Raw genomic sequence first — 16,913 nt, 5'->3', positions numbered from 1 at the left:
TTGTTGGCAGGTAAACATTGTTTAATTGTTTAAGTGTTTTTAAATGTATGGAACAGTGTTTTGTCTCTTTCAAAACTCTCCCGTCATTGGCCGGATACATGGGGACGATTTTATATTCACTATGACCGTTACTATTCCAGTGAGACGAAGTACGTCCGGTGACAGGAGTGATCCCATGTTAATTTTGTCCAAAAACCAGAGCATTCCCTTATCCAATGGTGAGAACGTTTATGTGATCTTTCTTTAAACGGTTACAAATGTTTTGTTGTTAAATGATATTATGCTAATGTGTTTGAGTTGATGTTGGTATCTCAAGGGACCAAAATAGTAGAGATTGTGTAGCTGATCTCTAAATCTTCCTTCAAATTAAAGAGTAAATATTTCATCTACTAATAACTAGAACATAACTGATTTTATAATGTGATCAAAAGGAGTTCAAGTGCATGTGAAGGACAATCAATTAAAGTCACTGAAGTGTCAAAGTGCTTGTAATCAGTGCTAACCGTGCAGCTTTATTTGGATTTTTTTCTTGCACTATTTTGATTGGATCTAGTCTTTCTATTTCTTTATTTAAAAAAAGTATTAATAACATGGTCAGCAAAAGTATTGGTACTTTGATTTGGGTTAGTCTTTGAAATGGTTTTGTCTGCTGGAGAGGCAGTGCAGAAGTGAAATATTCCAAACTAGGTTTACCCATCTGGGTCAATGGACCGTCAAGTAATATGAAACCCATTGTAGTCATTGTGTTTTTTTTAATCCTCTCAAAAACAGGAATATTTTGTGTCCCCATCGTTAGCAAATGAGTCGAAAAACCCCCCAAAAGAATTGGATTTAATAGAAAATTAAACTGGTTGAGCCGATTTTTTGTTGCCGTATTTTCAATTTTTATTTTATTTTGCACTTATGAATTCTCTGGTGTTCTCGTGTTCACTTTGGTTGCTGAGATAAAATGAGCACGAGTGTGTTCTATTCTATATTGGACAAAACGTGCTGTGCAAAGTTTATCAAACTAATGTCAGAAATAAAGCATTATCAGTAAGTACATCAGGAGTTTCGGATGGGCTAGACTGCAGATTTTGTGTCACGACAAGTCAGACTTTAAAGTGAACTGAAAGGATATGTTCATGTTTTCAAAATATTTCGGAAGAGGACATTTCTGCCTTCAATAAAGCAGGCCCTCTGTTCGAATATCATGTCTGTTTTTGATGTGTGCTCATAAAAGGCATGCAAGGATGGATCGTAGGTGCATTTCCTGAAGTAAAATAATGAAGTACTTGAAGTTTAAGGTAGAATGAAAAGATAATACTCAAGTCCACTACAAATCAAAGGGAATATATTATATACTGTACTACTTTCACTTACCTAGATACTAGGTAGTTTACAAATACGATTTTTACATTGAAAAAATAAACAAATTGATTTTGGTACAACAGAACCAGCCAAGTCAATCAAGCAACAAGCCATGTTCTATGAATTATCAATTAAATATTTATCTAACTAAAGTCAATCATCTGACCTCAGTAAAATTCCAACACAGGAACTATGCGTGTAGTTTACTTAAATAAAATATGTGAATTGTTACACCACTAAATGCTTGTCATCGTTTGTTTCAACCAAGACGTTTGCATAACATTTTTCTGTCCGTGTTCTCAATTTCAGGATGTCATTCACAACAGCAGCCAGGTAAGCGTATATGAGCAACATAACAAGTTCTTCAAGATTCCTTCAGTGAGTTATGAAAAGCACTGGTTCTACATGTCCATGTCTAATCTGTTCTCTTTTCTCTGTCAGCATGTGGCCGGGCACCAAACAACCTCAGAATTGTGGGAGGTCAAAATGCGGCTGCAGGAACTTGGCCCTGGGTAGCCAGTATACAAGTGAATGGCATGCACCATTGTGGAGGGTCCCTGATCAGCGATATGTGGGTTCTGACTGCTGCTCACTGCAACCCAGAGTAAGGAGTCACCATTGATCAAGTTTTTTTTAGATATTTTAGAGTAATTGTTCATTTGTTGCTTCCTAGTTGAGAGCCAGATGAGATAATTGATCAATCAGTACTCTGGATGCTTAAAGTCACAAAACTACATTTACCATGTTGATTCTTTGTCTTCAAGTCGCAACATGACGGTTGTTCTGGGCCTCGAAAGCATGTCTGGTCCAAACTTGAACAACGTGTCTAAGGCAATTGATAAGATCATAGTCCATCCTGCTTACGGCGACCTTCTCAACGAATTTGATAACGACATGGCTCTTCTGAAGCTGTCGAGCCCGGTGACGTTTACCAACTACATCCAGCCGGTGTGCTTGGCCTCTGCAAACAGCACCTTCAACACCGGAGACAACAACTGGGTTGTTGGTTTTGGTACTACATCAAATTGTAAGCTCACTGACTACAGACACAAGGATGCATGTTGTCTTTTTTAACACCAATTTTAACTTAATTCTGTAACGTGATCATTTTCACGGAGACTTGGCTCAACTACTCCGCTGTCCCGGACTCCGCCATTGCCCCGACAAATTTACTATTTTTCGCCAGGATCGGACTGTTAATTCAGAGAGAAGCAAGGGAAGAGGTGTGTGCGTCATGATAAACAATAACTGGTGCACAGACGTGGGGATTATTTCTTCGTACTGTTCCCCTCATTTAGAACACCTCATGATAGGATGCCGGGCTTTCCATCTACCAAGATAATTTTCATCGGTTGTGATTACAGCTGTGTACATTCCCCCCACATGCTGACAACAACACAGCGCTGGATGAACTGTTTGGTGTAATCGACAGGACAGAGACTTTCCAACACGTTCTCACTCCCAACCCGTCACATGTTGACGGTCGGTCAGGGCCCCTCCCCGTCACCCTATTACGCACAGGGTACCCCTTGAGCGTCAGTTTTCAACGGGCAGGGCGTCCCATAGACCTTCATAGACCTCCCATAGCGTTGATAATAGACGCCATGAGAACGCTCCCCGGCAAATGCTCTACCCCGACGGTCGGTTGTTATTGTCAATATTAATATAAGAATTATTTATTTTGTAATAGTCACACTCGATTTCGCCGATTTTCTTGTTGCCCCAGCTGGTTGACACCTCTTTTAGCAGAAACAAAGGCTACATTAATGTATTAAATCGATGTTAATCCATGTGTGTGGTTGTGGAATTAACGGACGTGCCGTTGTGCGATTGCGTTGCCTGAACAATTTACAAACTCTTCAACTACAACCCTAATTATATTTAAAAACATTTTAGAAGGCCTCACGAAATACTTTAACCTGTTTCACACACCTTCCCCCCGGTACCGGGCGGAATAAACGCGTCATTTGCAGGAAACAACGTCTAAGGAATCTTAATATTGAATAAAACTATGAATGTGTTATATCCATGTAACGGGAAGAAACTCAGCTAACTGATCTTTTTAATTTTTTTTTTCAAAAAAAAAACCCACAATGCTAGCACTCAGCCTCTGAATTAGCCTCGACGAAAAAACGTAACCTACAAAGACACATAAACTCACTCAGAACTCCCTTATTACTTATCCTAGATGCACAACCAAACACTCTTTTTTGGTGTCCTGGAGACACTGAATCTAACAGTGCCCTCCTCAACACTCAGTGATAAACATTCGCGACGCTCTAAACGAAAGCGTACATCATCACATGTGGAGCTAAGAAGCTAAACACGTAAATATGGCTTACCTTGGTCAAAAGTGGTCTTCAATGGCATTAAAACGATAAAAAAACGATGCTGCAGTTAATCCATAGGTTCATCCTATGTGTCTGTGCCTTCTTTGAAATTATTTCTGATAATCCATAAGCAATACAACTGCGTTTTAGTTTCCAAACTCCAGAAGGAGACATTCCTCCACTTTGGTTTCGCTTTCCACACGCGAAGCAACCATATTTTTTCTTTACAACGTGTGTTGGTGGGATTCCGCTTCGATTCTATTGGCTCTAACGGTCACAAGGGTATGTCAACCAACCAAATCGAGCAAGGGGGGCCAAAGATAGGTCAAATCCACCCAAATGACCCCAGATGGCCCAGTTTTTGGCTAAATCTCTCTAAAAAGGTCAAATTTCACTTGTTTTGCATCAATCTTGATACAGAGTACTTATTATATGTTGTACTTTGGATTCCTAAAGCTTTTAGTCTACTAACCCATCATCCAAGGGTAGTTTTCACTATCTGTAAAAAATAATATTTGGACGGACACTATAATTTACAGTTTTTTACTATGTAAAATCTGAATTTTCTTTAAAATAAAAAACATTTATATTGATTCTGACACTTCTACATCCAACTCACAGGTTTATCATTACTTTGAGAACAAAGATTATTAATTTAACCCTTTTAGAAGGGAAGATATGGTCATTTGTTCTGGGAATGTCATTTTCGAGCCTGAGACCTGAAAAACAGGCTCAGAGTGGAACAGGTTAACAGCTGACTTGGCTAGACTTACTATGAGGAGTCAGCAGGTAACAGATGAGTGTGTGAATGAAATAACAGCTGCCTTCAGAGGACTCTCCACTAATGCACAGCAGCTTCCTGTTAGTGCCTGCACTGAGAATCCTCAAATACAGAGACAAGTCACTTTGTCCACGCTCCCTGAGACCCTCAAGCCCACTAATGCCCAGGTGAATAATATTGACTTGTGTTAGTTTTACTTAAACTTACTTACAATAAGTGATCATAATATGACAGTGATATCTTCTATGTTTATGCATTGCAAATACTTAATTATTTTTTGTTAGTTCTTTAAGGTTATATAACCATATGTTTGTCACCAGGTAACAAGTGATCATTTGGAAAAATGTATCCCAGCCTTTGAAAAAACTCAAAGGGAGAGGACAGTGAAGGCCATGAAGCCAAAGCCAAGACGTGGTGGAGTGCTGCGCAGGTATGTTCTCTAACAGCAACACTCTATTAAACATGTCTTTATTGACTACAGCTTAAGTTCATCCTATCATAAGGCTAAAAAAGTATCTTAGTAACAAAAACAAAAGCAAAAAGCATTAATGTTAACAACGCCTCAAAGGGCGGACTCCTGAGTTCCATGGCACTTGGACTATTTACATCATCCAGGGCTCAACACCAGTAAATACACCTCTCTTTATCCGCTCTCCAAGCCTCCAAGGGCGGACTCCTGAGGTCCGTAATGCCCCCCTAACATGACACTTAGACTATTTACATCATCTAGGGAAGCACACCAGTAAATGTAGCCTCATGTAACTTCATATAGGGATTCTTTAATAGTTTGTGTGAAGTAATTAAACAATAAGGAGGTATTAAGATCTTTAAATTATAATTTTCCTCTCAAAGAGACTTCGTTGTACACACACACACAAACAAAACAACATTAAATAATGACATGATATTATAGTGATAACACATAATGTGTAGAAAGAGAGCTCCTGTATGGGTTGATTGCGCGTTGATCTGTTGGTAAATGCTCATCTATCATTTTCAACCAAGCAGCATGAGGTCAAATTTAATAAGTAATAGTTTGTCACGATTTTACGGGAAAAAGTCAGAGCGCAATGTCACATCTTAAAGACAGCTTGAACTGGATAGATGGTTAGTCTTTTTTCAAACATACCATATGTTCTGCATGTTAGTATATTTGGCCAAATCGGGTTAGGCCCCACTGCCCCACTCCCTCAATAGGGAAGTCACGCTTTGGGAAGAGGTGTTTAATTTCACAGATCTGACTTGATTGCTGTTGTGATGGCTGAAGTAAGAGGGATGGGGGAGGAAAATTCAGAGGGTGAAGAAGCAGAAAGATAACTTGTTTGTAAAACGGACAGCACGTCAGTTTCAGGAAAGATGACACCGGTTTTATGCATGACATGCCCAATATCCTGAAGCCCTACAAAAAAAAAAAAGTATATTGTGTTGAAAATATCGCAAAAAGCCATAATATTGTATAATGTAATAGTTGCATGTTGTATTTTGATACAAATCACTGTATATTCAAAAATATAATGGAGAAAAAAAAATATATATATATATCACAGTATGTTGAAAAATATGAAAAAAGTAATGTTGTGTTAAAATAATATGAAAGAAATCAAAAGTAAAACATCTAAAAACATATATTTAAAAAAGTAATGTTAGTCAAGTCAAGTTATCAAAACTGCATTGTTTCATCGAAACAGTGTTAAAATCACAAACTCTCCATTTAGAGTTTGATTCTTGAAGAAAACTCAATTCATTACAAATGAATGAATATTTTACCAAGTTATATAGTTTTCCATACATAAACGTGTATCTTACAGTTCCTTTGTGAGAGAATTACGCAAAAATTGCAGTATTTTATCTGTTTTATGTGCACTGTTGGAGGAGCCTGTGACCTATGTTTTTCCATTGACATATCTACACTGTAGCTAATGGGCATATGCCATAAAGCCTTGAAACTTGAAACTTAAAATGATCAGAAACTGCATTGTCTCACTGAAAACAGCTCTAAAGAAAACCCAATTCCATACAAAGTACTTAACTTTCTACCAGTTGTAGAGTGGTGCTTACTTCAAAAGTGTATCTAAAAAGTATCTTAGTAACAAAAACAAAAGCATTAATGTTAACAATGCCTCAAAGGGCGGACTCCTGAGTTCCGTAATGTTCCCCTAACATGACACTTAGATTATTTTCATCATCCAGGGCTCAACACCAGTAAATGTAGCCTCATGTAACTTCATATAGGGATTATTTTATTAAGGGGGTGATGTAATTGAACATCAGAAGACAAGAATAGTCAATTATAATGTCTACACATAATGTGTAGAAAGAGATGTCCTGTATGGGTTGATTGCGCGTTGATCTGTTGGTAAATGCCTCAGGGTTCCGGTGGGCATGTAAACAAAATGCATAATGCTGTGCTATACTTTGTGGCCTCACCCCGTTGCATAGTGACGCTTATTGTTTAGGTGTCTTTTAATAAGCAGGTAGTCATATCATTAGCTAGAACTAGCTATATCTGATCGTTATGAACATAAACGCTAGTAACGTCTAATCTGACGGGGGAGACCCGGTGCTGCTGCTGACGGGGGAGACCCGGTGCTGTGGACTATTCGACATGCATCTCTGCATGCGGTGAGCGGAACAAAACACCCTCTTCAGATATCACACGTAGCTATTTTAATTACCTCTCAAACTACCTAAACTAGTTATAGATATGTTTTAGTTTTACTGTCGAGTCACTCATTATTGGACGCGCGAGCTGCATGATACTGGCGTGTTGTCGTGAGGGGGAGAGCAGTCCGTTTATTATTCCCGTGTTATTGTAAATTACTGTACACGTTTTGAATAGTTAATTAATCTACTATAATTAGTTGGTTTAATATCGAATCATATCAGTTTGTTTCAAAGCTCATTAAATAACATAGAAGACCTTTAACCGGCACTTTTCTAATTTTGCCCCGGAAGATTTAAACTGTAACGAACATGCCGACCGGACAGGAGGGGGGAGGAGGAGGGGGTTGAGAGGGGTGGGGGCTGAGGGGGGTGGGGGCTACCTGAGAGGATGTAACACCTGTATGTGAGGGGGAGGGGGGGGTGGGCTGATACACTGTAAGACCGAACATTACAAGCTTCTGAAAGAAAATGGGTTGTTTTAACTCAAACATTTAAAAAAGTTAATTCACCGCTAATGTTTTGATGACTATGAACTGATTTTTAATATTGTGTATACAGTGTTCAACCACTTTGGGTCATATTGGTGATTGTACTCAAACATTTTTACTGAATCTGTCTGACGCTGGTCTGACGTCATCACGTATGTGCTCCGCCCCCGACGTGCGTAGACGTTCTCTCACCCATGCCTTCACCAGAGTCCGCCATTAGCTCCTCGCCTCGGTTGAATCGCTCATACTTTTAAGAATACTTTCCCCACCTTGCTGATTGCACTCACTGCCGGAATCTTGATCCTTTTTTTGGCCGCACTACTCTGGTGAGTTACGTCTTGCCTTTGCACAGTATTTAAATGATGTTTTATTAATTTCTGCATCTAATGCACTTTGTGTCGCATGGTGTGTTAGTTTGATTTAAGCTCTTGTTAGCTAGCCTACATTTAATATCTGCCTTACTTGAAAAATGATTTAACTTACGTGTAAGACAGTATTTCTATATTGTTTTAAGTTATATCTCAAAGTGGAAACGTTTTGTGTTGCAAAAGTTCTCTGGAAAATTCGAACCTAAAATGGCGGCAGGCCGCGCGTTTCTTTCTTCTTTTTTTTTTACTGCATGTCTGGGCATGTTTTATTAACTTAGAGGCATAGAGGATTTACGTTCATTTGATCCACTACAATGTACCATAACCGTGCGTTCTGCATGTTAGTAAAAGCAAGCTAACTTGAAACAATAGACTATTCATTTTACAAGGTAATTATACCCCCCAGCGTTTTCAATTACATGTAACTTAGCAAAGGTAATGATTTGCACAGTGATTATACTAATACTTCTAGAGTCTGTGGAATCTCAGCTTTAATCTGATAAGTAATAAAGTATTTCTACCGTGAGTTAGGCATTTTTTCGCTCCGGGCTAATTTAGACGCTTCTTGTGAGACTTGTGTTTTGTTTCGGTAAAAATGGTTCGTATCGTCAGTTAGGTGAGTTTCGTTAAGTGGGTATGACACATTAATAGGTTTTTAAATGTTAAGAAGCCCTGAGACAAAGTTCGTGAACAAAAAGCCCTCTGTACCGGTGGCTGCCCGGTTTAACAGATTAATAGTCTAGTGTTTCAAGTTAGCTTGCTTTTTACAAACATTCAGAATGCACGGTTATGTTAAAACGTTAGTGGATAAAATTAACGTAAATCCTCTATGCCTCCAAGCTAATAAAACATGCACAGACATGCATGCGGTAACAAAAAAGAAGAAAAGCGAGCGTCCTGCCGCCATTTTCAACCCAGTCTCACGGCATTTCGTGTTATTAGTCACGAAATTAATTTAATCTATTGATTCGTGTTCACCAACACGATTTTAAATGCAATGTATTTCTATTGGTAGTATGTTTCGTGCCTGCAACACGTCTTTTTGTCCGGTCGGGTCTTGGAAGACCGGAAGCTGTGTGGTTCATAAAAACATGTTCTTACTCAATATCTTACCCTAAGCCTAACCCTATCCCTTTTATTTTAAATTGTATAATGTCTGAGTTTTTTTGCCGTCAGTGAGGAAAAGAAATGGCTCAGAGCCTCAGAATACTGAAATCTGTATTTTATGTCATCTTTTTTCCTTCTAATTTGTTATTATTTGGTGCAGGCACGAAACATACTACCAATATAAATACATTGCTTCTAAAATCGTTCTGTGTCAGAATACTGAAATCTGTATTTTTTTAAATGTCTTTTTCCTTCTAATTTGATATTATTTAGATTGCTTTTAAAATCGTTCTGTGTGACACGAAAAAAATGGCGAAATCGTGTTGGTGAACACGAATCAATAGATTAATTTCGTGACTATAACACGAAATGCCGTGAAACTGTGTTGCCATTTTAGGTTCGAAAATAGTGTTTCTCAGATCATTTTGTGAAAACTTTGCAACCCAGCTAACCTTCAATGTTTTTTCTCTTTAGGAAACTGAAGCAACTGGCAGATATATGGCTTCTTCAATCTGACTCTAACATCAAAAGACCAAAGAGGGCAGAGGTGAATTTCTTGCCTAATTTCCCACTGGGTGAAGATGGTACAAGCCTCGAGCGATTGAGACTCCAAATCGTAGATGAAGTTACGAGGAGTGATAAAAACCTTCCCTTGATTGAAAAGTTAATGCAGACTACCTTTGCCCTGCGGCGCAATGAGATCATCAATGATGAGCTACCTGTTGGAGAGATCCTGGAACGCTGGCCTGCCTTGAAAATGGAGTCACAGGTGAAAATATTGTATTTATTACCACTATATAATTATTTTGTGTGCCTTTGTCACTGATAACTTGACATGTTTACTCAGTTTTAGCATGTTATGTTTGTGTTTATCTCTGCTGCCTTCAGTCCACATCTACATTGTACTGTGAATTAAATAGTCATTTTATATTTTGGCAGATTTGTGCAGAGTTTCACAGGATAACAAACCTCAACCTGAAGAACCACTTCTATGCGGAGTTGGATAGACATGCCCCCCGTCTTCAGAGCCTGTTCAGGAAGAAGGCGGCAAGCAAAGGGAAGGTAGCTGAAGTTCTGATTCAGCTATTCGTCTCCTATGACCTCCAGGTGAGTCGGTTATGCCTCTTGGTGTTTTATTCTCATACTAGAGTGGATTATCTTTGTCAAAATGGTAATCTCTTCAGTCATGGAAGAGCCCTTTCTTGTGATATCAATTGTTGTGTGGTTATACTGTTTACTATCCAAAGTAAAACAAAGATATGTTCTCACACTCAAGGAGCAAGGTGACGTATATGTCCGACGTGCTGCTGTCCTCCGTGCTCTGCCTGCATATCTGCATGAAGATGACTCCACGTTTCTGAGGCTGTGGCATGTAAGTCAGCATAATAACTGTTTTGAATGTATGTGACAGATCATCAAACAATATAGTTTATCTTGTTACATTGTTTCAGGAGCTCTATCGCAGGAAGACAATTATTTGAATTTTTATAGTGAAAACATTATAATAAATGATAGATTTAGTTTGAAAAAGTATGAACTGTCCTGGTGTCATCAAAGCTTGATTCTGTCACTGAGGTTATATTACTCAAACATTATCTCTTGTGTTGCTCACATCCCATTCAGGTTCTAGTTCCAAGATTTGAATATTGCCATAAGAATTGTAATTATTGTAAGGTACACAATGGATATGTTGAATATAATCTCCCTTTACTTAACTACTTTAGGATTTATTTGAAAGCTCTTTAGGTTTCAGTGTTAAAAATGGGCTCACGTGATTTAATAAAATATACAATTAAGAGAGGGCTTTCTTTCCTGCAGCATCAGTGTTCAATACAAAAGAATCTCTAGTGTTCCCCATATTTTTGTATGTGTAGTAGGGAGAGATTATACTGTAAATATATATTCAGTTGCCAGTTTATTAGGTACAACTAGCGAATAGTAACACAGTCTAATACAGTGATAAAATAAATCCTACCCTTATGAAGGTTATAAATGTTTTTTTTGTAGAAAGCATTTATGTCAACTGATTGGGTATTTTGGAGGCTGAAGTTTCTGGGGCTGTAACATTATGTTGTGCAATGCTGATAGGTGTTTCCTTAACCCTTTAACTGCCAGCGCCACCATTTGGTAGAGCACATTTTGTGTCTTGATATCTTGTTTAAAAAAAGAAGTTGAACTCCATCTGATTCAGCCAGCTCTACCATCTGGTTGACGTGTTATGCACAAAACAACCTCTAGATGTCACTGTGGTTCAAATAGAAAGCCCTTCAGCTAGCTTCCACTGAGAAAGTTGGCAATGCTAAAAATCACTGCTGAAGAAATCTCTTTTTGGTCAACTTTTGTAAGGTAACCATATCAATTTTGACATATTTTAGTGTCAGAGCACTGACTGAACATATTTAGATAACTTGATGCACAAAAAAAAGTTTTAACAAGGGTGTAATTATTTTTTGGAAAATATGCTCAACCAATCGGTGGAATTGGCTTTTTATGGTAAACTAGCAATATGACTTTTTCAGAGTTTCAGAGATGTTTTCCAATAAAATATGGTAAATAAATGGCTAGATTCATGGTAATATTACTAAATCTAATACTGCCTTATGAGTCTCAGAGTGAAAGAGTGATAATAATTTATATAGCACCTTTCATGCATGGCATTCAGCCCAAAGTTGCTCACAGATGAGCAAGTTAGGCCAACACAGGATGTAGACATTTGCTGTTAAGCCAGTGGTTTCTTGTTAGGCCAATTCAGCATCTACAGTAAGATGAGCAATTATTTTTTTTATTATGAAAAACACTTTTTTTTACAATTATAATGTATTATCTTTTATGAATATATCTGGTTGTATATATTGCTCATTTTCCATAAAAGAAACAAATGTATTTCAGTTTGTGTTTTATTTGAGTTTGATGCGTACAAATACTGTACTGTATATGATGATTCTTGAAAATGCACTTTTACCATAAAAGGCCAGCTCGACCAGTTGGTAGAGGCTCATAAAAACAAAACTGTGGGGTCAGTCAAAACATTTTTTTTTAATTTGTGGCCCATTTGATAAAAAAAAATGCAAACAAATAATTTTTCCATAGCTTTTTTCTTGGTCTGGCAGTTAAAGGGTTAAAGCCACATTATGCACAAAACATTAGGTTATTTGATGTGTTATGTCACTGATGTATTTTTCAGAAAACAGATTTCTGAGATAGTCAAGGCAATTTGGGGTAATGGGTAACGTTTATCTGTTCTTGTCATCAGGTGGAGCAGTCTGATGATCCAGACATAGAGGACATCGCGGTCGGACTTCTCATGATCAGTGCCAGGTCAACAGATACCACGCTCTTCTGCCCAGAGAGGATCGCTGTTGTCATTGAGGGTAACAGAGTTATCGAACTCCCTACACTGGCTGACACATTCATCCTGCTTTTTGCACTGACCTTTGCCCTGCATCTGAGCTATCCAAAAGACTTGGCCAACACTTTTGACTTCACCCAGAAAGTGTTGATGGGCCTTGATGAGGGGAACTTGAAGAATTTGAAGCCCAGGGTGTTGAGCCTGAAAAATGACCTTTTGGCAGTGTAATACTACCAACGTGCAAAGTTGCACTTTAACAATCACACACACACACACACACACACTAAAATAAACAACTTCTTTACCGAAGACTTGTATTTACGGAAGACAGGCAAGCTATCTTCCGGCTGTGATTGGTTGTTCGTAGTCACCTGGCAAGCTGTGCTCTCGGCTGAGTTCAAAAGTTAAAGTTCTTTAAACTAAAGATGCAGTCATAGTGTCCTGGTCACGCCTTGTGAAATTGGGGTGTCTTTATTGACAACAGTGGATTTGAGCAAGGGTACCGCCCCTATGCAAACTGCCAACATTATTTTTCTCAGAAAAAACCACACACACACACACACACTCTGTTCTCCTGTTTACATCCTGCTGCTTTACATCTGTGTTCTGTATTGCATTGACAGATTTGTTACTGTTCAGCTTCAAGTTGAAGGACTGTTTGTAGATGTTGTTTTATACTTTTATATGTATTGGGTCTTTATGTGTTAAATTAATACGCAGAACTGTTCCTGAAAATTGTGTTTAATTCTTGCCAACACAAGCACATTATGTGTCTATGCTGGTTTTGTTAAATGTATTCAGTACCTATTCATTTTCATATGCCTTGGTAGGCTTGAAGACATTGGACCCTGTATGTGTAAGTGATCTTTCATCTGAACCTGGTGTGTCTCTCGTGGTAGACTGATTTCATAGAAGAGTCTCTTTTAACTTGAGGAGGAGCCTTTCACATAATAACTTTTAGAGCCAAAGTTTGTTTCTTTTGAAACTATTGTGGTTAAAAAGGCCCTAGCACTGTTTTTAAGGTATATTTTTTATTTAAAAGAGTTATTTGCTATAATGTGTATATGTGTATATATATATATATTGTTTCTTAATAAAACAGTGATTTGCATTTAAATTGTCAGTGTAAAAGTGCTTTTGAATGTTTACTCAATGTTAACTTAGGGATTTTGAGTTACAGTTATCTGAAAATATTTATGTAATCGGTTTCAAAAAATGTTTTAAGTACTCTACATTCAGTCAGTTTTGAGTACTAATCAATTGACGTTTTTAATTCATATCGCGTTTTATACAGCGAAAAGTTTTTTATTTAGAGATAATAAAAATATTCAAGTTAAATATATTTGATTTTCATATGTACTGTGCTAACAAAACAGCTAGTTGAAAAGATATGAACATTTTTAAGTCAACAATACTTGATCTTTATATGTACAGTGTTAACACAAATTATTAGTTAAAAGAAACTTAATATATAATGTTTCTTTAACTTACAAACAATATGTTTGTGTGCCTTGAAAATTACTACTAAATAGAACTCAATTGATAAGATTATACTTTAACTTAAAACATTTCAGTTAAGGTATAAGTATTACTCAAAAATTTGTATGTAATCAGTTTCAAAGAAACTTTTGAGTTCTATTAACTTGTCAGGTTTTACAGTGTAGGGGTGGGGGCTACCGGGAGGATGTAACACCTGTACGCGATAACACCTCGAACAAAGGGGCTCATTAGCATATCAAAGGGGGCTCATTAGCATAATTAGGGGGTGGGACTTAGAAGGTGTGACCTGTCACTTTTTTATGCATACTAATGAGATTGAAGCGGGATATGTATTACTACTCACACCATACACCCAACATTAGCCAGGAACAAAGACACCATCATTAAAACACTAGGTAACAGCCAACACATCATCAAACCAGCAGATAAGGGGGGGCCCAATAGTTATGTTATCAAATATATTATTATACTCTATTATTTTACATATTTATTTATTTTAATTCTTATATTTAACTTATTTTATTTATTGTTTATTTTATGGAATTATTATTTAATTATTTATTTTATCCGAGCAGGAATGAAGGGACCTTCCTCACCCGGACCCTTTGTCCAGCATGGTTTGCCTTCTTGAATATGTTGTTTCTATTCTATTTCTATATCTTGTAAATATTTTATCAAATCAAATCAGGTTTTATTTATATAGCACATTTTAAAAGATTTTTGGTCGAGCCAAAGTGCTGTACATGCAAATAATAAATAACATATTACTACAATCGCAAACAGACGACAATAAATTACAACAGCAAATATAAAAAAATCAAACACAGAGAAATGTCATGAGTCGTGCTCCGCTCTGACTAGAAGGCCAGGGAGAAGAAGTGAGTTTTTAGTGTTGATTTAAAAAACCCTAGGGTCTGGGCCGACCTCACATGGAGGGGCAGAGTGTTCCAGAGCCTAGGGCCAGCTGCTGCGAAGGCTCGATGCCCTCGAGTTTTGAGCCTGGTCTTGGGCACTATCAGCAACAGCTGGTCAGCCGACCCTTAAAGCTATGGGTGGGGTGTAGCGATGGAGGAGTTCTGCTATATAGGCCGGAGCCAGCCCATTTAGGGCTTTGAAAACAAATAAAAGGAGTTTAAAATCAATTCGGAACCTAATTGGAAGCCAGTGCAATGAGGCCAGAATTGGGGTGATGTGGTGACGCTTTTTGTGGCCAGTGAGAAGACGTGCAGCTGCGTTCTGGACTAGCTGCAGGCGTCTAATTGACGCCTGGTCCATACCCACGTATAGAGCGTTGCAATAATCCAACCTTGTGGTTACAAAGGCGTTAATAACCCTGTCTAGGTCTTTAAAAGATAAAAACGACTTAGTCTTGGCCAATAGTCGTATTTAAAAAAAAACAGGTTTTGACTACGCTGCTTATCAAATTGAAAAGCGCTATTGAAGGTAACTGAGTTGTAAACATCACTTTAAATGGAAGATCCCCATATGCCCCCGCCCACTCGAATAAACAGAAGGGCAACCATGGCAACCATGCGCGGGAAGTCTTCTTCGCTGCTTTTGTGGCAGACTACAGCGCCACTTACAGGCCTGGCATATGTACTACAGTGCCTCCAGCGCTTTCGAGCGGTAATGGCCGGCCGTGGCCCAACCCCACATTCCCCTGATAGGTGGAGAGTTGGGCCCAATAGCCGTAGCGCCACCGTCCTGACGTCAGTAACGTGTTCAAATCTGGATCAGTTTTTATCAGATCCGTTGCAGCCCCGTTTTTAGAGATTTGGGTATGGATGAAAATAGAGAGGGTTGTGTTTTCTGACATTTGGTGAGTTCCCTGGAACACCGGGGACACATATTCATGTGTAAAAGACTTACAAAAGTGCATTTTGCATGATAGGTCCCCTTTAAATAACAAAGGGTCCATATGAGGAGGCCATCCCTTCTTTTTCTTTTTATTTAACTTTTACCAATATATATTTATTCATGTCTTGCATTTCTTATTATTGTATCCCTTTATTATCCCTCCTTCACTGGATTCCTTAAAACCACCTGCAGAGAGAAATAATCTTAAATACTTGCGACCTGTCCTATGTGGAAACTGTCATCTCTCGCAAATTATGTTAGTTTAGTTTAGTGTTTTTGTCTTTGTCTAGTGATTTTTCCCTTTATCTTTTAATAGTAACCTTCCCTCTTGTTTCAGATACTCTGACCTCCCTTCCTTGTGTGTCTCCCACACCTGTGATTGTCGACCCCGCCCCTGATTGTTTCCACCTGTTCCCCATTACCTGGTGTATTTATTGTCCTCGTCTCCCTTTGTCCTGTGCCAGTTCGTTTCGTTTCCTGTGACTAACCACCAGTGTATCTTGCCAGGTAAAATCCCAAGCAGAGCTTTGAGCCACGTCTTGTTGTCTGAGAATTTAGTTATCCATGCTCCTAGTGTTTTTTCCTCATTGAAGTGATTTAGTTTTGTTAGTGTTTTTCCTCATTAAGAGTGACTTTGTTTTGAAACTGTTTTTCCTCGTTAAGAGTTATTTAGTTTTTTGACCTCTGTAGTAGAGCTTTGGTTGAATAAACCTTTTTTGTTAAAACCTGTGAGTCGTGCATTTGAGTTCAAACCCGTTTATTCAGTCGTAACAGAATCTTTTAATTTATGAACCTGGGTCCTGCTGGTTTTAATCACACTTCATTTTATGACAATTTGTTCCTTATTATTGTGTGTTTATTTATGTATCTCTTTATTTTACTTATTTATAAAAAAGATATTGTCTCATGAATGTTTTTACACCATTGCTAGGCCTTTTGAAGGATTCCCTTAGGACGGGTCCTCGTCAGCCACATCCTTTAGGGGTCCCCGGAAGGTCAGGAGATCTCTAGGCCCCGCTGCTCTCTCCTCTGGGATCTGGTCTCCTCTTGCTTTTTTAATTGATTTATTTATTTTATTACTTTTAACAGGGCTTATAGAAACATTGTCTGTATTTCCCT

At 38.1% G+C, this 16,913-nt stretch overlaps 2 protein-coding genes across 2 annotated transcripts; both read left to right on the top strand.

Annotated features, from left to right (window-relative positions):
- Positions 1 to 239: 239 nt before the first annotated feature.
- On the top strand, positions 240 to 4,807 carry LOC117494649 (serine protease 27-like). The gene is made up of 4 exons (XM_034145579.1): positions 240 to 373; positions 1,660 to 1,954; positions 2,115 to 2,377; positions 4,782 to 4,807. Exons 2-4 carry the CDS (start codon positions 1,887 to 1,889, stop codon positions 4,790 to 4,792), a joined length of 342 nt encoding a protein of 113 aa, XP_034001470.1. The 5' UTR covers positions 240 to 373; positions 1,660 to 1,886; the 3' UTR covers positions 4,793 to 4,807.
- Positions 4,808 to 7,858: 3,051 nt separating this feature from the next.
- On the top strand, positions 7,859 to 13,497 carry LOC117494648. Its single transcript, XM_034145578.1, has 5 exons — positions 7,859 to 7,939; positions 9,563 to 9,857; positions 10,028 to 10,195; positions 10,365 to 10,460; positions 12,342 to 13,497. The coding sequence occupies exons 2-5, from the start codon at positions 9,756 to 9,758 to the stop codon at positions 12,663 to 12,665; spliced, it is 690 nt and encodes a 229-aa protein (XP_034001469.1). The 5' UTR covers positions 7,859 to 7,939; positions 9,563 to 9,755; the 3' UTR covers positions 12,666 to 13,497.
- The last annotated feature ends 3,416 nt before the right edge of the window (positions 13,498 to 16,913 follow it).

The sequence above is a fragment of the Trematomus bernacchii genome, unplaced genomic scaffold, assembly GCF_902827165.1.
Source record: "Trematomus bernacchii unplaced genomic scaffold, fTreBer1.1, whole genome shotgun sequence".
NCBI classification, from domain to species: domain Eukaryota; kingdom Metazoa; phylum Chordata; class Actinopteri; order Perciformes; family Nototheniidae; genus Trematomus; species Trematomus bernacchii.
This window is presented reverse-complemented; position numbering and strand designations above follow the sequence as displayed.